The sequence below is a fragment of the Carcharhinus amblyrhynchos genome, chromosome 18 (genome assembly GCF_965287045.1).
Source record: "Carcharhinus amblyrhynchos chromosome 18, sCarAmb.v2.hapA, whole genome shotgun sequence".
Taxonomy (NCBI): Eukaryota; Metazoa; Chordata; class Chondrichthyes; order Carcharhiniformes; family Carcharhinidae; genus Carcharhinus; species Carcharhinus amblyrhynchos.
In genome coordinates, this window is record NC_137341.1 from 55,883,456 (window position 1) to 55,901,806 (window position 18,351).

Genomic DNA, 18,351 nt, shown 5'->3' on the forward strand with positions numbered 1-18,351 from the left:
ATTCCCATCCTCTTGCCATATTAGTTTAAACCCCCTCCCCAACAGCACCAGACATTGGTTCCAGTCTTGCCCTGGTACAGACTGTCTGATTTGTACTGGTTCCAATGTCCCAGGAATTTGGACCACTCCCTCTTGCACCACCCCTCAAACCACATAGTCATCTTAGCTATCCTGATATTCCCACTCTGACTAGCATGTGGCACTGGGAGCAATCCTGAGATCTACCTTTTGAGGTCCGACTTTTTAGTTTAACTCCTAACTCCCTAAATTCAGCTTGAGGGATCTCATCCTGTTTTTTTCCCTAAATATGACAACTGGCAATTCACCATCCCCCTCCAGAATGCCCTGCAGCTGCTCTGAGATGTCCTTGACCCTTGTACCAAGGAGGCAACATACCATCCTGGAGTCTCATTTACAACCACAGAGATGTGTGTCTACTCCCCTTACAATTGAATCCCCTATCACTATAGCTCTGCCACTCTTTTTCCTGCCCTCCTGTGCAGCAGAGCCAGCCACGGTGCCATGAGCCTGGCTGCTGCCACCTTCCCCTGATGAACCATTTCCCCCAACAGTATCCAAAATGGTCTATCTGTTTTGCAGGGAGATGTTCGCAGGGGCTCCTGCACTGCCTTCCTACTCTTCCTCTTTCTGCTGGTCACCCATTCCCTATGTCCAATTGACCTGAACGTGACACCCACAACGTCCTCAGCAATGTGGATGCTCAAAAGTGAATCCATCCATAACTCCAGAGCTGTCAAGCTGTCTAACAGGAACTGCAGTTGGACATGCTTCCTGTATGTGAAGGAGCCAAGGACACCAGAAGAACCCTTGAGTTTCCACATCGCACAAGAGGAGCATGACACCGGTCTCGGATCCCCTGCCATGACTTAACCCTTAAGTTAACTTGCAACAACAGCTTTGTTATTGCTCGAGTTTTTAATGGGTAGAGGGCCGATGAGAGTAATGCTGTTAACGTGGTGTACAGGGACTTCTAAAAGAAGACTTGTGAGCAGTGTTACAGCTTGTGCAATGAAGTGGACAATAGAAACATGGATACAAAATTGACTGATGGTATTGGTTGAATTTTTTTCCTTTTCGGACCAGACAAAGATTTCTAGTGGGGTTCCCCAGATGATGATGTTAGGAACCTGCTCTTCCTGATGAATATTAATAACCTAGACCTTGACATACAGTTCATTTGTGAATAGTACAAAACTTACCAGTATTGTGAACTGTGAGAACGGTAATGTGGAAGTTCAGAAAGGATGTAAATCCATCGACAAAATGCAAGGAAAAGTGCTGATGATCTTTTGTACAGAGAGTTAAGAACATAAGAAATAGGAGCAGGAGTAGGCCATCTAACCCTTCGAGCCTGCCCTGCCATTCAATAAGATCATGGCTGATCTGAAGAGGATCAGTTCCACTTTCCCGCTTTCTCCCCATAACCCTTAATTCCCTTGTCTATTAGAAACCTATCTACCCGTGACTTAAATATATTTAGCGAGGTAGCCTCCACCACTTCAACGGGCAGAGAATTCCAGAGATTCACCACCCTTTGAGTGAAGAAGTTCCTCCTCAACTCTGATCTAAACTGCCCCCCGCTTATCTTGAGGCTGTGTCCTCTAGTCCTGCTATCCTTTCTAAGCGGGAAGAATCTCTCTACCTCTAGAAAACTTTAGATTGGCTAGGAGGGAGTTGAAGAGTGAGCTAAGAAGGGCTAAAAGAGGACATGAGAAGACTTTGGCTGATAGGGTTAAGGAGAATCCTAAGGCGTTCTATAGGTATGTTAAGAACAGAAGGTTGGCTAGGGCAAGATTAGGGCCAGTTATAGACAGCAGAGGGAAGTTATGTGTGGAACCGGAGGAGATTGGAGAGGCATTGAACCAATATTTCTCTTCGGTGTTCACGCAAGGGGACATGGATAGAGCTGAGGAGGACACTGGATTGCAGGGGAGTAGAATTGACAGTATTGCAGTTGATAAGGAGGATGTGCTAGATATTCTGGAGGGTCTGAAAATAGATAAGTCCCCTGGTCCGGATGGGATTTACCCCAGGATTCTCTGGGAGGCAAGAGAAGTGATTGCAGAGCCTCTGGCTCTGATCTTCAGGTCGTCGTTGGCCTCTGGTATAGTACCGGAAGATTGGAGGTTAGCGAATGTTGTCCCATTGTTTAAGAAGGGGAACAGAGACTTCCCCGGGAATTATAGACCGGTGAGTCTCACTTCTGTTGTGGGCAAGGTTTTAGAAAAAATTATTCGGGATAGCATTTATAGTTATTTGGAGAGTAAAGAATTGATTGGAGATAGTCAGCATGGTTTTGTGGTGGGTAGGTCGTGCCTTACTAACCTTATTGAGTTTTTTGAGAAAGTGACCAAAGAGGTGGATGGGGGTAAGGCAGTGGACGTGGTGTATATGGATTTTAGTAAGGCGTTTGATAAGGTTCACCATGGTAGGCTTCTGCAGAAAATGCAGATGTATGGGATTGGGGGTGATCTAGGGAATTGGATCAGGAATTGGCTAGCGGATAGGAGACAGAGGGTGGTGGTTGATGGTAAATATTCATCATGGAGTTCAGTTTCGAGTGGTGTGCCTCAGGGATCTGTTTTGGGGCCACTGCTGTTTGTAATTTTTATTAATGATCTGGATGAGGGTATAGTTGGGTGGATTAGTAAGTTTGCTGATGACACCAAAGTTGGAGGTGTGGTAGATAGTGATGAAGGGTGTCATAGTTTGCAGGAAGACTTAGACAGGTTGCAGAGCTGGGCCGAGAGGTGGCGGATGGAGTTTAATGCGGAGAAGTGTGAGGTAATTCACTTTGGTAGGAATAACAGATGTGTCGAGTATAGGGCTAACGGGAGGACTTTGAATAGTGTGGATGAGCAGAGGGATCTAGGTGTATGTGTACATAGATCCCTGAAAGTTGGGAGTCAAGTAGATAAGGTTGTTAAGAAGGCATACGGTGTCTTGGCGTTTATTGGTAGGGGGATTGAATTTAGGAGTCGCAGCGTCATGTTGCAACTGTACACAACTCTGGTGCGGCCGCACTTGGAGTACTGTGTGCAGTTCTGGTCCCCACATTATAGGAAGGATGTGGAGGCTTTGGGGAGGGTGCAGAGGAGGTTTACCAGGATGTTGCCTGGTATGGAGGGGAGGTCCTATGAGGAGAGGCTGAGGGATTTGGGGTTGTTTTCGCTGGAAAGAAGGCGGCTAAGAGGGGATCTTATTGAAACATATAAGATGATTAGAGGTTTAGATAGGGTGGATAGTAATAGCCTTTTTCCTCTGATGGAGAAATCTAGCATGAGGGGGCATGGCTTTAAATTAAGGGGTGGTAGTTATAGGACGGATGTCAGGGGTAGGTTCTTTACCCAGAGGGTGGTGAGGGATTGGAATGCCCTGCCTGCTGCAGTTGTAAATGCGCCTAGTTTGGGGGCGTTTAAGAGATCTGTGGATAGGTTTATGGACGAGAAGGGACTGGTTTAGGTTAGTGGGTCATTGTTTTGTAACTGGTCGGCGCAACATCGTGGGCCGAAGGGCCTGTTCTGCGCTGTAATGTTCTATGTTCTATGTTCTACCCTATCCATCCCCTTCATTGTCTTATACGTCTCTATAAGATCCCCCCTCATCCTTCTAAACTCCAACAAGTACAGACCCAGTCTATTTAGTCTCTCTTCATAGTCCAACTCCCTCATCTCCGGTATCAGCCTAGTGAACCACCTCTGCACTCCCTCCAAGGCCAATATATCCTTCCGCAAGTGCGGCAACCAAAACTGCACACAGCGCTCCAGCTGCGGCCTCACCAGTGCCCTGTACAGTTGCAGCAAGACCGCCCTGCTTTTATATTCTATCCCCCTCGCTATAAAGGCCAACATTCCATTTGCCTTCTTGATCACCTGCTGCACCTGCAGACTGGGTTTTTGCGACTCGTGCACAAGGACCCCCAGGTCCCTCTGCACCATAGCATGGTGCAGTTTTTCGCCTTTTAAATAATAATCCCTCCTACTATTATTTCTGCCAAAGTGGATAACCTCACACTTGCTAACATTGTACTCCATCTGCCAGGTCCTCGCACACTCACTCAGCCTGTCCAGATCTCTCTGCAGACTTTCCACACCCTCCACGCAATTTGCTTTTCCACTCATCTTTGTGTCATCAGCAAATTTCGTCACCCTACACTCAGCCCCCTCCTCCAGATCATCTATATAAATGGTAAATAGCTGAGGCCCCAGCACCCATCCCTGCGGCACTCCACTAGTCACCAACTGCCAACCAGAATAGCACCCATTGATACCAACTCTCTGCTTCCTATTAGACAGCCAATCCTCTATCCATGCTAACACCTTACCCCCAACTCCGTGCACCCTAACCTCCTGTAGCAACCTTTTGTGAGGCACCTTATCAAATGCCTTTTGGAAATCTAAAAATACCACATCCACCGGTTCAACTCTGTCTACCGCACTAGTCACATCCTCATAGAAATCCAATAAATTCATCAAACATGACTTCCCCTTAACGAATCCGTGCTGCGTCTGCTCTATCAAACCATTCTTTTCTAGGTGCCTCGCTATTTCTTCTTTGACGGATTCTAGCATTTTTCCAACTACAGACGTTAAGCTAACCGGCCTATAATTCCTTGCCTTTTGCCTGCTACCTTTTTCAAACAGCGGCGTAACATTAGCCGTTTTCCAATCTTCCGGCACTTCCCCGGAATCCAGCGAATTTTGATAAATAATTACTAAGGCATCCACTATCACCTCTGCCATTTCTTTCAGAACCCTGGGATGCATTCCATCCGGTCCTGGGGACTTGTCCACCTTCAGTCCCATTAGTTTATCAAGCACAACCTCTCTAGTGATAGTAATCGCATTCAGGCCCTCATCTCCTACCATCCTTCTATCTCTAATATCCGGCAAACTATTCGCGTCCTCCTCTGTGGAGATGTGAAGTAATTCATTTAGGTCAGAAGAACATGAAGAAGCGATATAAAATTCTGTGGCAGCGGGTGGGAGGCAGGAACATAGGGACCTTTGAAGAAATTGTTGAAGGTGGAAGGATAGGTTGAGAGTCAATAGTTAATAATCCTAGATTGTATTAAAAGGGTTACAGAGTACAAGAGCAAGGAGATTCTGTTACATCTGTATAAGACATTGTTTGGCTTTTACTATAGCATTGCGACCTGTTCTGGGCACCACACTTTTAGAATGTGAAGGCATTGGAGAGAGTGCAGAAAGATTCATGTGATTGGTTCCAAGAACTTCACATGTGTAGAATGGAGAAGTTGGGGTTGTTTCCTTGGAGGAGAGGAAGAGGGGAGAATATTTGATGAGAGGCACTCTGACTGAGTAGATGGGGAGAAAACTGTTTCCATTGGTGGAAGGATTGAAACCTGGAGTGCCCAGGTTTTGGGTAATTTAGCAATGGTGACATGAGGAAAATCACCTTCACGTGGTGAGTGGTTAGGATCTGGAATGCCCAGCCTGGTGGAGGCAGGTACAATCGATACATTCAGGAGGGAATTGGATTGTTATCTGAAAAGGAAGAATGTGCAGAGTTGCAGGGAGAAGCTGGGGGGAGTGGCATTTGGTGCACTGCTTATTTGGAAAGCTGCCACAGGTAGGTCGAATGATATCCATCTGTGGGATAACCGTTCTATAATTTGGTTTTGTATATTAATTCTTGGTTATATTTGATTATAGGTAAAGCCACAAGTCCTGGATCTGCTGTTTCTGAAAAAGTGAGGACACGTTTAGAGGAGTTAGATGACCTGGAGGAGGTAAATAAGAATTTCCAATTAGCTATTGGTTCACAGTCGGATAGAAGAAGAAGGTAAAATGCTTTGAGCTTCTCTGTTTTCCTCCAATAATTTGTAAATACCATCAATAATAATGTGCAGAACGAAGATTGATTGTTGACTGAAACGATCGGGCTGCAGGTTGCATATTTCAAAGCTGTTGGTTCACTTTCGAAAGAATATTTAAATATATTGAACCTTCCTTCCATCATAAGGTCAGAAGTGGATATGAGGCATAGAGGTTTACAGCATAGAAACAGGCCCTTCAGCCCAACTTGTCCATGCTGCCCAGTTTTTACGACTAAGCTTGTCCTAATTGCCCGTACTTGGCCCATATCCCTCTAAACCCATCTTACCCATGTACATGTCTAAATGCTTTTTAAATTGTACCCGCCTGTACTACTATCTCTGGCAGCTTGTTCCAGACACCCACCATCCTCTGAAAAAATTGTCCCCTAACATTTTTGTATCTCACTCCTCTCAACTTAAACCTATGTCCTCTAGTTTTAGAGTCCTCTACCTTTGGGGAAGATGTTGACTATCTATCTTATCTTTGCCCCTCGTTATCTTATAGACCTCGACAAGATCACCCCTAAGTCTTCTACGCTCCAGGGACAAATGTTCCAGTCTACCAGCCTCCCCTTATAATTCAAACCACCAAGTCTTGGTATCATCCTAGTAAATCTTTTCTGCACTCTTCCTAGTTGAACAATGTCCTTTTCTATAATAGGATGATCAGAACTGTACACAGTATTCCAAGTGTGGCTGTACCATTGTCTTGTACAGCTTCAACAAGATGTCCCAAGTTCTGACCAATGAAACCAAGCATGCCGACTGCCTTCTTCACCATTCTGTCCACCTGTGACTCCACTTTCAAGGAGCTATGAACATGTACCCCTAGATCTCTTTGTTCTATAACTCTCTCCAATGCCCTACCATTAACTGAGTAAATCCTGCCCTGGTCGATCTACCAAAATGTATCACCTCACATTTATCTAAATTAAACTCCATCTGCCATTTGTCAGCCCACTGGCCCATTGATCAAGATCCCATTGTAATCCTAGATGACCTTCTTCACTATACACTGGTCCACCAATCTTGGTGTCATTTGCAAACTTACTAACCATGCCTGCTAAATTCTCATCCAAACTGTTAATATAAATCATAAATAACAGTGGATCCAGCACCGGTCCCTGAGGCACACTGCTGTCACAGGCCTCCAGTTTGAAAAACAATCCTCTACAGCCATACGCTGGCTTTTGTTATCCATGCAACTTTGAATCCAATTGGCTACCTCACCCTAGATTCTGTGAGGTTTAACCTGATACAACAATCTACTATGCGGTACCTTGTCAAAGGCCTTGCTAAAGTCCATGTAGGCAATATCAACTGCACTGCTTCATCTTCCACCTTGGTTTCCCCTTCAGAAGACACCCAATCAAATCTGTGAGACACGATTTTCCACACTCAAAGCCATGCTGACTTGCCCTAATCAGCCTTTGCCCCTCTAAATGTCTGTAAATCCTGTCTCTCAAAATACCCTCTAACAACTTACCCACTACAGATGTGAGGCTCACCGGCCTGCAGTTCCCAGACTTTTCCCTGCAGTCCTCCCTAAACAAAGGCACAATATTTGCCATTCTCCAATCTTCAGGCACCTCACCTACGGCTGTCGATGATTCAAATATCTCTGCTAGGGACCTGCAATTTCCTCCCCTAGCCTCCCACAATGTCCTGGGATACACTTCATCAGGTCCTGACGATATATCCACCTTGATGCGCTTTAAGACTTCCAAGATCACCTCCTCTGCAATATGTACACTCCTCAAGACATCACTATTTATTTCCCCAAGTTCCCTAACATCCATGCTTTTCTCAACAGTAAATACTGATGAGAAATATTTATTTAGGATCTCGCCCATCTCTTGTGGATCCACACTTAGATGACCTTGTTGATCCTGAAGAAGCCCTATTCTGTCCCCAGTTACTCTTTTGCCCTTTAGGTATTTGTAGAAGCTCTTTGGATTCTCCTTTGCCTTATCCGCCGAAGCAACCTTATGTCTCATTTTTGCCCTCCTGATTTCTCTCTCAACTCTACTCCAACAACCTTTATATTCTTCAAGGAATCCAGTTGCTCCCAGCTGCCTGTGCAATGTCATGTGCTTCCTTCTTGACCAGAACCTCAATATTCCAAGTCACCGAGGGTTCCCTACTTCTACCAGTCTTCTACCAAATGTTTGCTAATGATTGCACAGTGTTGCATAGTATCCTCAGAAATTGAAGCAGTCAGTATCCAAATGCAGCAAGACCTGGACAATATCCAGGCTGGGGCTGACAAATGACTTTCACACCACACAATGTTTCAGGCAGTGACCACCTCCAACAAAAGAGAATCTTGACCATTGACATTCAATGGCATTGCCATTGCTGAATCTCCAACTATCAACATCTGCAGATTACTGTTCACCAGAAAATGAACTAGATCAGCCATTTAAACAGTGACTACAAGAACAGGTCAGGGTCTAGGAATCCTGTGATGAGTAACTCACCTACTGACCCCCAAAGCATGTCCAGCATCTACAAAGCTGTCAGGAGTGTGATGGAATACTCCTCACTTGCCTGGATGGGTGCTGCTCCAACAACGTGCAACAAATTTGACACCACCCAGGACAAAGCAGCCTGTTTGATTAGCATTCTATCCACAAGCATTCACTCCATCCACCACTGACGCAAGTAGTAACTGCTCCCAAACCCACAACCACTACCATCTAGAAGGACAAAAGCAGCATTCACATGGAAACACCACCATCTGGAAGTTCCCCTACAAGCCGTTCACCATTCTGACTTGGAAATAAATTGTCATTCTTTCAGTGTCGCTGGGTCAAAATCCTGGAACTCCCTCCCTAACAGCACTGTGGATGTACCTATACCACAGGGGCTGCAGCTTATCAGCACCTTCTCGAGAACAATTAGAGATGGGCAATAAACGCTGGCCTTGCCAGTCACACCCAAATCCCATGAATGAAAAAAACGAAATACTGTAGAAATTTCAGATGCAAATCTCTCTGGAAATCTCACACCACAAAGGGACTACACTTAAGAATATATGTGGAAGAGTAGGCTGTTCAGCCCATCGAGCCTGTTCTGCTGTTCGTTTAGATCATACTTGATCTCTAGCACAACGCCTATCTACTTTGTGCTGATTTGCTAGTGTGAAGCGTTTATAGTTCACTTGTTCCAATGTGAAGTCGTTCTGCAGTAATGTGCCACACTGGACGCTTGGAATATTAACCCTGCAAATTTTTGTCATTTCTTTGACGTCTACAAGATCACCCCTAAGCCTTCTACCCTCCAGGGACAAATGTTACAGTCTACCAGCCTTCCCTTATAACTCAAACCAAGTCTCAGTATCATCCTAGTAAATCTTTTCTGCACTCTTTCTAGTTGAATAATATCCTTTCTATAATAGGATGATCAGAACTGTACGCAGGATTCCAAGTGTGGCTGTACCATTGTCTTGTACAACTTCAACAAGACGTCCCAACTTCTGTATTCAAAGTTTTGACCAATGAAACCAAGCATGCCAAATGCCTTCTTCACCACTCTGTCCACCTGTGACTCCACTTTCAAGGAGCTATGAACTTGTACTCCGAGATCTCTTTGTTCTATAACTCTCTCCAATGCGGTACCATTAACTAATAGAGGCATGCAATCTGAGTTTTGAAGATTAGCTTATTATCAGACAGATTAGCTTGTAATGTTGGGAAATAATTTTGTTTATTGCATTTTTGGTACTATTATGAGCCTCGTGCTGTTTGACCCTAAAAAGTGAATAATTCACCAGATTTACCTGTCCTGATGCCTGTCCTTCTCTCGTGTTTCAGTAGGGAGCAGCACTGATGTGATAAATGCAAAAAGATATAATGTTCAATAGATAGGACCTAATCTTTAACCCAAAAGCATATATTTTAAATACTGAATTGTAGAATTTGTGATTATATCAATTAGTTTTGAGAACAAAGATTGTTGAAATCCAGTATTTTTGTTGCAAATCCACAATATTTTATCAGTATTTTTAATTGGCTTGAATTTTGCACTAAGAATATAATAGTGAGGCTGTAGTTGCCCATCATTGTGAAATATAAATCAGACAGCAGTGTCCAGCAAATTACAGTTAAACACAAAAATCAGCAAGTTCCAATTGCCTTGCTCCTCTAAAAGCTTTGCTATAACCATCTCTCTGTGAGAATCACCATTGAAGTATGTGGAAGGATAGGAAATTACAGGCCTTTTATATAAGGAACTGGCTGAACTCACCAGAGAAAGCCAACACCTGTTAATTTCTGAGGCAAGATATATTTTAATCACTGCAAAAGAATCTCTATGGCACTGAAACACTTGTAGGAATTAAATTTGAGTTTCATTCCTGCTTTAATTTTCATTGGCTATGTGAAAACAAAAACTATATGTCTCTTATCTGCCTTTTATTGCCTCCTTTATTTACTCTTCTCTATTTTGTTCTCTGTACATGATTTAGCATTGAATTGATTATTCGCTATGAGGAGAGATTTTCACTTGAACATCAGGGCCTGAAGGGCAATCTGATAGAAGTTTACAAAATTATAAGTGCAACGATAGAATGGATAGTTGGAATCATTTTCTCAGGGTACCAATGTTAGTTACTAGGGGACATAGATTTAAGATGAAAAGGGGAAAGCTTAAAGGAGATTTGAGAGGCATGTTTTTACACAGAGTGATAAGTGCCTGGAATGTGCTGCCAGGAAAGGTGTAGAAGCAGATACAATGGCAATGTTCAAGAGGCATCTTGACAGATATGTGAAGAGACAGAATAGAGGGCTATGAACAGCATAAAACCGCAAAAGGTCTTTAGTTTAGAAAGGTGTATGTGTCTGTGCAGGCTTGGTGGGCCGAAGGGCCTGTCCCTGTGCTGTACTGTTCTTTGTTTTTTCTATTCTAACTGACACTTCCTGCCACAGTATGAATTCTTCAAACTGATTGGCTAACTGGATGCAAGGTTATTTGCCCTGTTCATTTGGGTCCCAAATCCTCTTTAAAGGGAACTCTGCTGACATGGCTTTCTATCCACAGCAAGTTCCAGTTCCAAAGCCTGTAGAAAGTCTGTGAGCAAGTGTAAGCGACGACTAATCATATTTATAAAAGCAAAATACTGCGGATGCTGGAAAATCTCAGCAGGTCTGACAGCATCTCTGGAGAGAGAATAGAGGCAATGTTTCGAGTCTGGACGACACTTAATCAGTGTTAAGAATGACTGGTCATGTTTGTTGTTGATTGGCAAATTTGAGTCACTGGTATTGTAGAGAAAAATACTCGCTAGGTATCATCTGCTTGAGTATCATATCCATTGCCATTCCATATAATTGCCATTCCATTGTGTCCACTGCTTACCCACTTTGCTGACAATTCATAAGAACATAAGAAATAGGAGCAGGAGTTGACCATCTAGCCCCTCGAGCCTGCCCTGCCATTCAATAAGATCATGGCCCTGCAGTACTCGAGAGAGGTGTCAATGGGTGCTATTCGGATTGGCGGTTCGTGACTAGTGGGGTGCCCCAGGGGTCGGTGCTGGGGCCTCAGCTATTTACCATTTATATAGATGATCTGGAGGAGGGAACCGAGTGCAGGGTGTCGAAATTTGCTGATGACACCAAGATTGGGGGAAAGGCAAATTGTGCGGAGGGTGTGGAGAGTCTGCAGAAGGATCTAGATAGGCTGGGCGAATGGGCCAGGAAATGGCAAATGGAATTTAATGTTGGCAAGTGTGAGGTGGTCCACTTTGGTAGGAAGAATGGTAGGAAGGACTATTACTTACGTGGCGAAAAACTGCAGCAGGCGACGGTGCAGAGGGACCTCGGGGTCCTTGTGCATGAGTCGCAAAAACCCAGCTTGCAGGTGCAGCAGGTGGTCAGGAAGGCGAATGGGATGCTGGCCTTCATAGCGAGGGGGATTGAATATAAAAGTAGGGAGGTCTTGCTGCAGCTGTATAGGGCATTGGTGAGGCCGCAGCTGGAGTACTGTGTGCAGTTTTGGGCGCCGCACCTGCGCAAGGATATTTTGGCCTTGGAGGGAGTGCAGAGGAGGTTTACTAGGCTGATACCGGAGTTGAGGGGATTGAGCTATGAGGAGAGGCTGAATAAACTAGGCTTGTACTCGTTAGAGTTTAGAAGAATGAGGGGAGATCTCATTGAGACGTATAAGATGATGAATGGGATGGATAGGATAGAGGTGGAGAGACTCTTCCCGCTCAAAAAAGACAGTAGGACTAGGGGGCACAGCCTCAAGATAAAGGGGAGGCAGTTTAGAATGGAGTTGAGGAGGAACTTCTTCACTCAAAGGGTGGTGAATCTCTGGAATTCTCTGCCCGTTGAAGTGGTGGAGGCTGCCTCGCTAAATATTTTTAAGAAGCGGGTTGATGGGTTCTTGATAAGAGAGGGGATTAAGGGTTATGGGGAGAGGGCGGGAAAGTGGAACTGAGCCACGACAGATCAGCCATGATCTTATTGAATGGCGGGGCAGGCTCGAAGGGCTAGATGGCCTACTCCTGCTCCTATTTCTTATGTTCTTATGTTCTACCTTATCTATCCCCTTCATTATCTTACAAGTCTCTAAGGTACCCCCTCAGCCTTCTAAATTCCGAGTACAAGCTCAATCTCTCCTCGTAAGATAACCCCCTCATCTCTGGTATCAACCTGGTGAGCCTTCTCTGTACTCCCTCCAAGGCCAATATATCCTTTCGCAAATAAATGGACCAAAACTGCACACAGTACTCTAGTTGCGGCCTCACCAGTGCCCTGTACAGTTGCAGCAAGACCTCCCTGCTTTTATATTCTATCCCCCTCGCAATAAAGGCCAGCATCCCATTTGCCTTCTTGATCACCTGCTGCACCTGCAGACTGGGTTTTTGCGATTCGTGCACAAGGACCCCCAGGTCCCTCTGCACAGTAGCATGTTATAATTTTTCACCATTTAAATAATAGTCCATTTTACTATTATTCCTTCCAAAGTGGATAACCTCACATTTGCCAACATTATACTCTGTCTGCCAGATCCTTGCCCACTCACTCAGCCTATCCAGATATCTCTGCAGCCTTCCCGCGTCCTCCACGCAATTTGCTTTCCCATTCATCTTCGTGTCATCAGCAAATTTTGTTACCCTACACTCAGCCCCCTTCTCCAGATTGTCTATGTAAATGGTAAACAGTTGAGGCCCTAGACACTAGCGGCACGTCACTAGTCGCCAACTACCAACCAGAAAAGCACCCATTTATTCCAACTCTCTGCTTCCTGTTAAATAGCCAATCCTCAATCCACGCTAACACTTTACCCCCAACTCCGTGTACCTTAATCTTCTGCAGCAACCTTTTGTGAGGCACCATATTGAATGCCTTCTGGAAACCTAAAAACACCACATCCGCTGGTTCCCTTCTGTCAACTGCACTCATTACATCTTCATAAAAATCCAGTAAATTCGTCAAACACGACTTTCCCTTCATGAATTTCTTGTTCAGTGTGAAATCTGTTGTAACGCTATTGGCTGATTGGTTTTCAAGATTTCGAGTCAACTTTAGTTGGTGTCAAAATATATTCAGTAAATGGACTGAATAAAATGGTTTTCTCCCTCGTTAATCAGTCATTTGTAACATTTCTTGCAACTCTACATTTGATTGTTGAGTCTGTCCATTTTTGAGTTTTAAGTCTGGTTTTCTCCACATTAATTACTTTCCACTTGCATAAACGTTGTTTGTTTAGCATAAAGGAGGAAGAATTTGAAAATTGTCAGTTTTTTTTCTACTCGGTTTCTGCAAAATGCACACAATGTAATTTTGTAGAGATATAGCTGTCAATGCAACTTCCATGTTGAACCTGAATACAACCTGGAAGTCATACAACAGCATGTCATAACATATTCCATTTGACAACCTTACAAATAAACTTGGCTTCAATAACCTGAAGCCTGAGCAACCTTACTGGGGGTTGAAGGACAGAGAAAGAGTTTGGGGTATGGTTCTGCTCAATAGGATAGTTTTTATGAAGGGGTGGGTGTGGTGAGAGAGTGAGAATTGCTCTAAAGCTACTGAGAGAAGGACATTGAGCTCTTAGTGGTCAAAAAGAGGTGAAAGAAATGGAGGGAAAGCACCTGTGGCTCTTTCAGGGATAATTGGAACAATTGGTGTTCAGGCTTGTATATTTTGAGTCACTAAGCAATGCCCTGGACAATCCACTAATTCTCACTAACCTGGTTATTTCAATTTGCTGCTTTAATTCCTCAACACAAATAAATTCTCTCTTTTTATAGTTGATGACCTAGTAGTGTAATCATGGAATACAGAGCTCTCAATATTTGTTGAGGCAGTTGTTAGTTGTTGAGGGTAAAATGTATTTTATTTATTATTGTCACAAGTATGCTTACCTTAACACTGCAATTAAATTACTGTGAAAATCCCCTAGTCGCCACAACACATCTGTTTTTCATCAGCTTTCTATTTAGAGAAGAGCATAAGCCAATTCCCCAATTGCTTATAAAATAAAACTACTGCAATGAATGTTTGATAATGAGGCAACAATAGGATTCCAGCATACAGCTGGACGTTCAGTAGTTTGACCTGCCTTGTTTTATTCTCTCTCTGTGTCTCGTTTCTTCTTGGCATTCCCCTGATGACATGTCTGAATTTAGGTTACTGAGTGAGGAATTGCTGGCACACGCACTGTACTAACCTCTGTGTGTGTTGCCCTAGTTTCTATTGTTAATAAGAAAGTGTGGTTTTTGGTGTGTTTTATACAGGAGTTTTACATTGTCAGAAAGTAGGCTGGCTAATCTCAAAACTTCCAACAAATCGAAGGTAACTCCAATTTTCAAATAAAATCCTGATCTAATTGTTTCCCCTGGATTTAAAAACTAAATGTGGCCAGCTGAAATATTGCTTTTTAGGACTTGGTTTAGCTGGGCTAGCTCAGTTAGCCAGATGTCTAGAGTGTGGTGCAAAATGACACCAGTGACGTGGGTTTAATCTCAGGTAGTTCATGGAGGTGATGCTGTCTTCTTGCTTTGCTCCATGTTCGATGTAGAATGCTGCTCCTCAAACTATATAATCATTTGAGATGCCTATGGCCCCTCGTGATATGTAACTAATTAGCTAATTGTGTCAAACCAATTTTAGCAGACTGTAAACACTTGTGCGGTAGTGTCACAAAGCATAGATTAAAATATTCTCAAAATAGAGCAACATAGTTCCATTATTTTAAATTTACAGATTGAAAGAATATAGGCCTTCAAGCCCTTAGATAATGGAAAATCCTTCAGGAAATTGCAATATTCTGTGTAGCCAGTGTTTGTTTGTTAAGGCAGTTTTCTGGTATTTTACTGGCTGTACAATACTCAGATGAGAATCAGTGTTTTAAAACTGAGAATGTTTGGGAATAATTTAATCTGGAAAAGTGCAGTTAATATTGATTAGATGTTTTGAGCTCAACTTCATAAATGTGGCAATTTTTGTATTGGCTTTAGTACCATGATAATTTGGCAGTAGTTTTTTTTATCAGTACCTTGATCATTTGGCCGTAGTTTTTTTATTATTGTTCTCCTAGTTAGCAAACTTAGAATAGTAAATAGAATTGCTTTTTTTCATATTTTCAAAGTTTCATCGAAACACTTGTACATAGTGTACAATTTCAATGGATTTCTCTCAGTTTGATCCATGGTTTGCTAATAGGCACAGTAAAAGCCTCACAACACCAGGTTAAGGTCCAACAGATTTATTTGGAATCATGAGCTTTCGGAGTGCTGCTCCTTCATCAGCTGTGAAGCTTCTTACTGAGCCCACGCCAGTCCAATGCCGGCATCTCCACATCATTGTTAATGATAGCTTGTTTCTGAGAACAAAGTTTCATTCTCCTCCTTCCTCCTTTCTTACTCCAGGGGTCTCAGAAAGAACTGTTAAACTTGACGCAGCAGGATTATATAAACAGGATTGAAGAACTGAATCAGTCGCTGAAGGACGCATGGGCTACAGATCAAAAAGTGAAAGCACTGAAAATAGTTATTCAGGTCAGCTTTAATTTAATGAAGAAATTGGTGTTTTTTCAGTCTCATATTCAAATTAAATGTGTTGTGTTTTTTTTAAAATTATTAGTGCCACAAGTAGGCTTACATTAACACGGCAATGACGTTGCTGTGAAAATCCCTTCATCGCCACACTCCAGCGCTTGTTCGGGTACACTGAGGGAGAATTTAGCATGACCAATGCACCTAACCAGCACGACTTACGGACTGTGGGGGGAAACCAATGCAGACATTGGAGGAACATGCAGATTCTGCACAGATAGTGACCCAAGCAGGGAATTGAACCCAGGTCCCTGGTGCTGTGAGGCAATAGGTGTGCCACTGTACTGCTCCTCATTCTGGTTATTAGGGGATGCTGCCCAGAATGTGGTCATATGGTATAGCATCATCTCAGTCTTGGTTTCTGTTGCGTCATCTGCTTTTCCTACATAAAATAAAGTAAATATTCAAAAACATTCCTCCCATTTATCCTCCATATTGAGGAGAAACAAGGTGAACACAGTATTGAAAAAGGCAAACAGCAATAGTAAAGATTAGGAGCTGAGCTTCTGAAGAATCTTGCACCCATCCTGATCCTTACTATAGCTGTTTGTTTTACTGGATGTTGCTGACAATATAGTGCCGATTCTGTGACCTAGAATGATGCAGCACAGAATGAGGCTATTTGGCCCATCTTGCTCATACAGGTGCTTTAGTAAAGCGGTCCAGTTAATCTCAGTCCTCTGCTCTTTTCCCATATTCCCATAATGTTTTTACTTCATTATATTTATCTGGTTCCCTTTTAACAGTTAGTATTGAATTTGTTTTTACCATCCTTTCAGACGGAGGTACATTCCAAATCTTGTCGCCTTTAGTTCTTTGCTAGTTGCCCAAATCTAAGTCTTCTGGTTTTCATTGGAAGTGGAAAGAAATATCAACACTTCTATCAGATTTCTTGTTATAATCTCTGCTCTTTAAGGCTGGAGAAACTGGAGTTATTGTCTCCATTTTCTGGTATCACTCCAACAATTCTCTCATTCCCAAAATGCTCCCTTGGAAACGTGCTCCACTTGCCTGGCTTCATTTCCTTGCACTACCTTCTTGTTAAGCTGGAAAGATATTGTGTGCAAGGAAAATGCTTTAGTCACTTCTTCGATTCCTCCCATTCTTTGCCTCTTATACTGTTACCATTCCAGTCAGAATTGGGATCATTCAATTTACACACTATTCTCAAATCCCTGTACCTGTTTGTAATTTGTGTTTTTCTCTATCCCCTCCTCACTGTTTGGTGGCCTAATGTATGCACCAAGTAATAAAAGCGCCTCTATTCTTCCTCACTTCTCGCCAAACAGATTTCATCTTTGACTTCTCAACTGTCTTATCCCTATACAATAATTGAACAATTTCTTTGATCAATACACCACTTTTTCTTTCCTCTTACCTCCACTATCTTTCCTGAATACCTTGTAGCATTGCTTGTTTATGTTGTTGCTGTGCCTGTTGAACAGTCTGTTTTAAACCTTATACGGTGGACAAAGAATTGCAAACAGATCTCTTGTTAGTGCAACAATATTTATTTACACACAATTAAGTCACCCACCCTATCAACAATAAGTTATCTTATACCAAAGTTCAAGTCCAATACTAGACCTGGACTTAATTTTTGCATGACTGGCAAGTACCCAGCCAGATATTGGCCTTTATCTGTGTGCTGTTCTCTAGTCATAAAATCATAGAAACCCTACGGTCCAAAAAGAGGCCATTTGGCCCATGGAGTCTGCACCAACCACAATCCCAGGCCATATCCCCACATGGTGGGGGGGGGGATTCTTCCGTTGCATAACACCCTATATATCTCATTGGTTTTCACACCCTTTTAGTCATTGCCAATCAATCGATCAGGACTTCATCATCCTAATTGATAGGGTCCAATCAGGTGCTGCCACATTGATCTCTGGGTGTGTACCCAACAGCAATACCTGTAGGTGCTGAAGGCACATAGGTCACAGACCTCCCTCCCAAATAAAGGGTCATGGCAACCCTATGTCTGGTAGACAACCCAGTTTGACCAGAAAGTGTCCTTTGTTCTGGGGATGGCCCAGATTCTGTGTATTCCAGCTCCTGCAGCTTCAGCCTGTTTCTCTGTCCACTTTCTTTTGAGGCTGCAGCCTGTCTGTTTCAGTGCTTGTCAAGTTATCCCAGCATGTCCGCGCAAACCACTACCCCAGATGGTCCATTTAGCCACAGTGTGCTCTGTGCAAAGTGCATTTATGCAGATGTATCTTGTATTTTGTCACATCTGCCTCCCACCTGCCCCCTGTAATTTTGGAATTATTCTTTGCTCCAGTGCTGTTTGTCTAACCCAATAATCCCTGTCGACTTTACTTAGCGTTCCAACCTGGTGCCTGTCCTATTGTCATATTAATTGAAACCTTCCCCTCAGCCCTAGTTAACCTCCCTGCATTGCATTGGACCCAGCTCA

General features: G+C 43.3%; 1 protein-coding gene across 1 annotated transcript in view; it reads left to right on the forward strand.

Moving 5' to 3' along the window:
- vps35l (VPS35 endosomal protein sorting factor like) overlaps positions 1–18,351 on the forward strand; it is a 170,733-nt gene that overhangs the window by 25,008 nt on the left and 127,374 nt on the right. The window contains exons 6-7 of the mRNA XM_080207060.1: positions 5,697–5,773; positions 15,747–15,875. Coding sequence (XP_080063186.1) covers positions 5,697–5,773; positions 15,747–15,875 — 206 coding nt within the window. The remainder of the gene's footprint in view (positions 1–5,696; positions 5,774–15,746; positions 15,876–18,351) is intronic.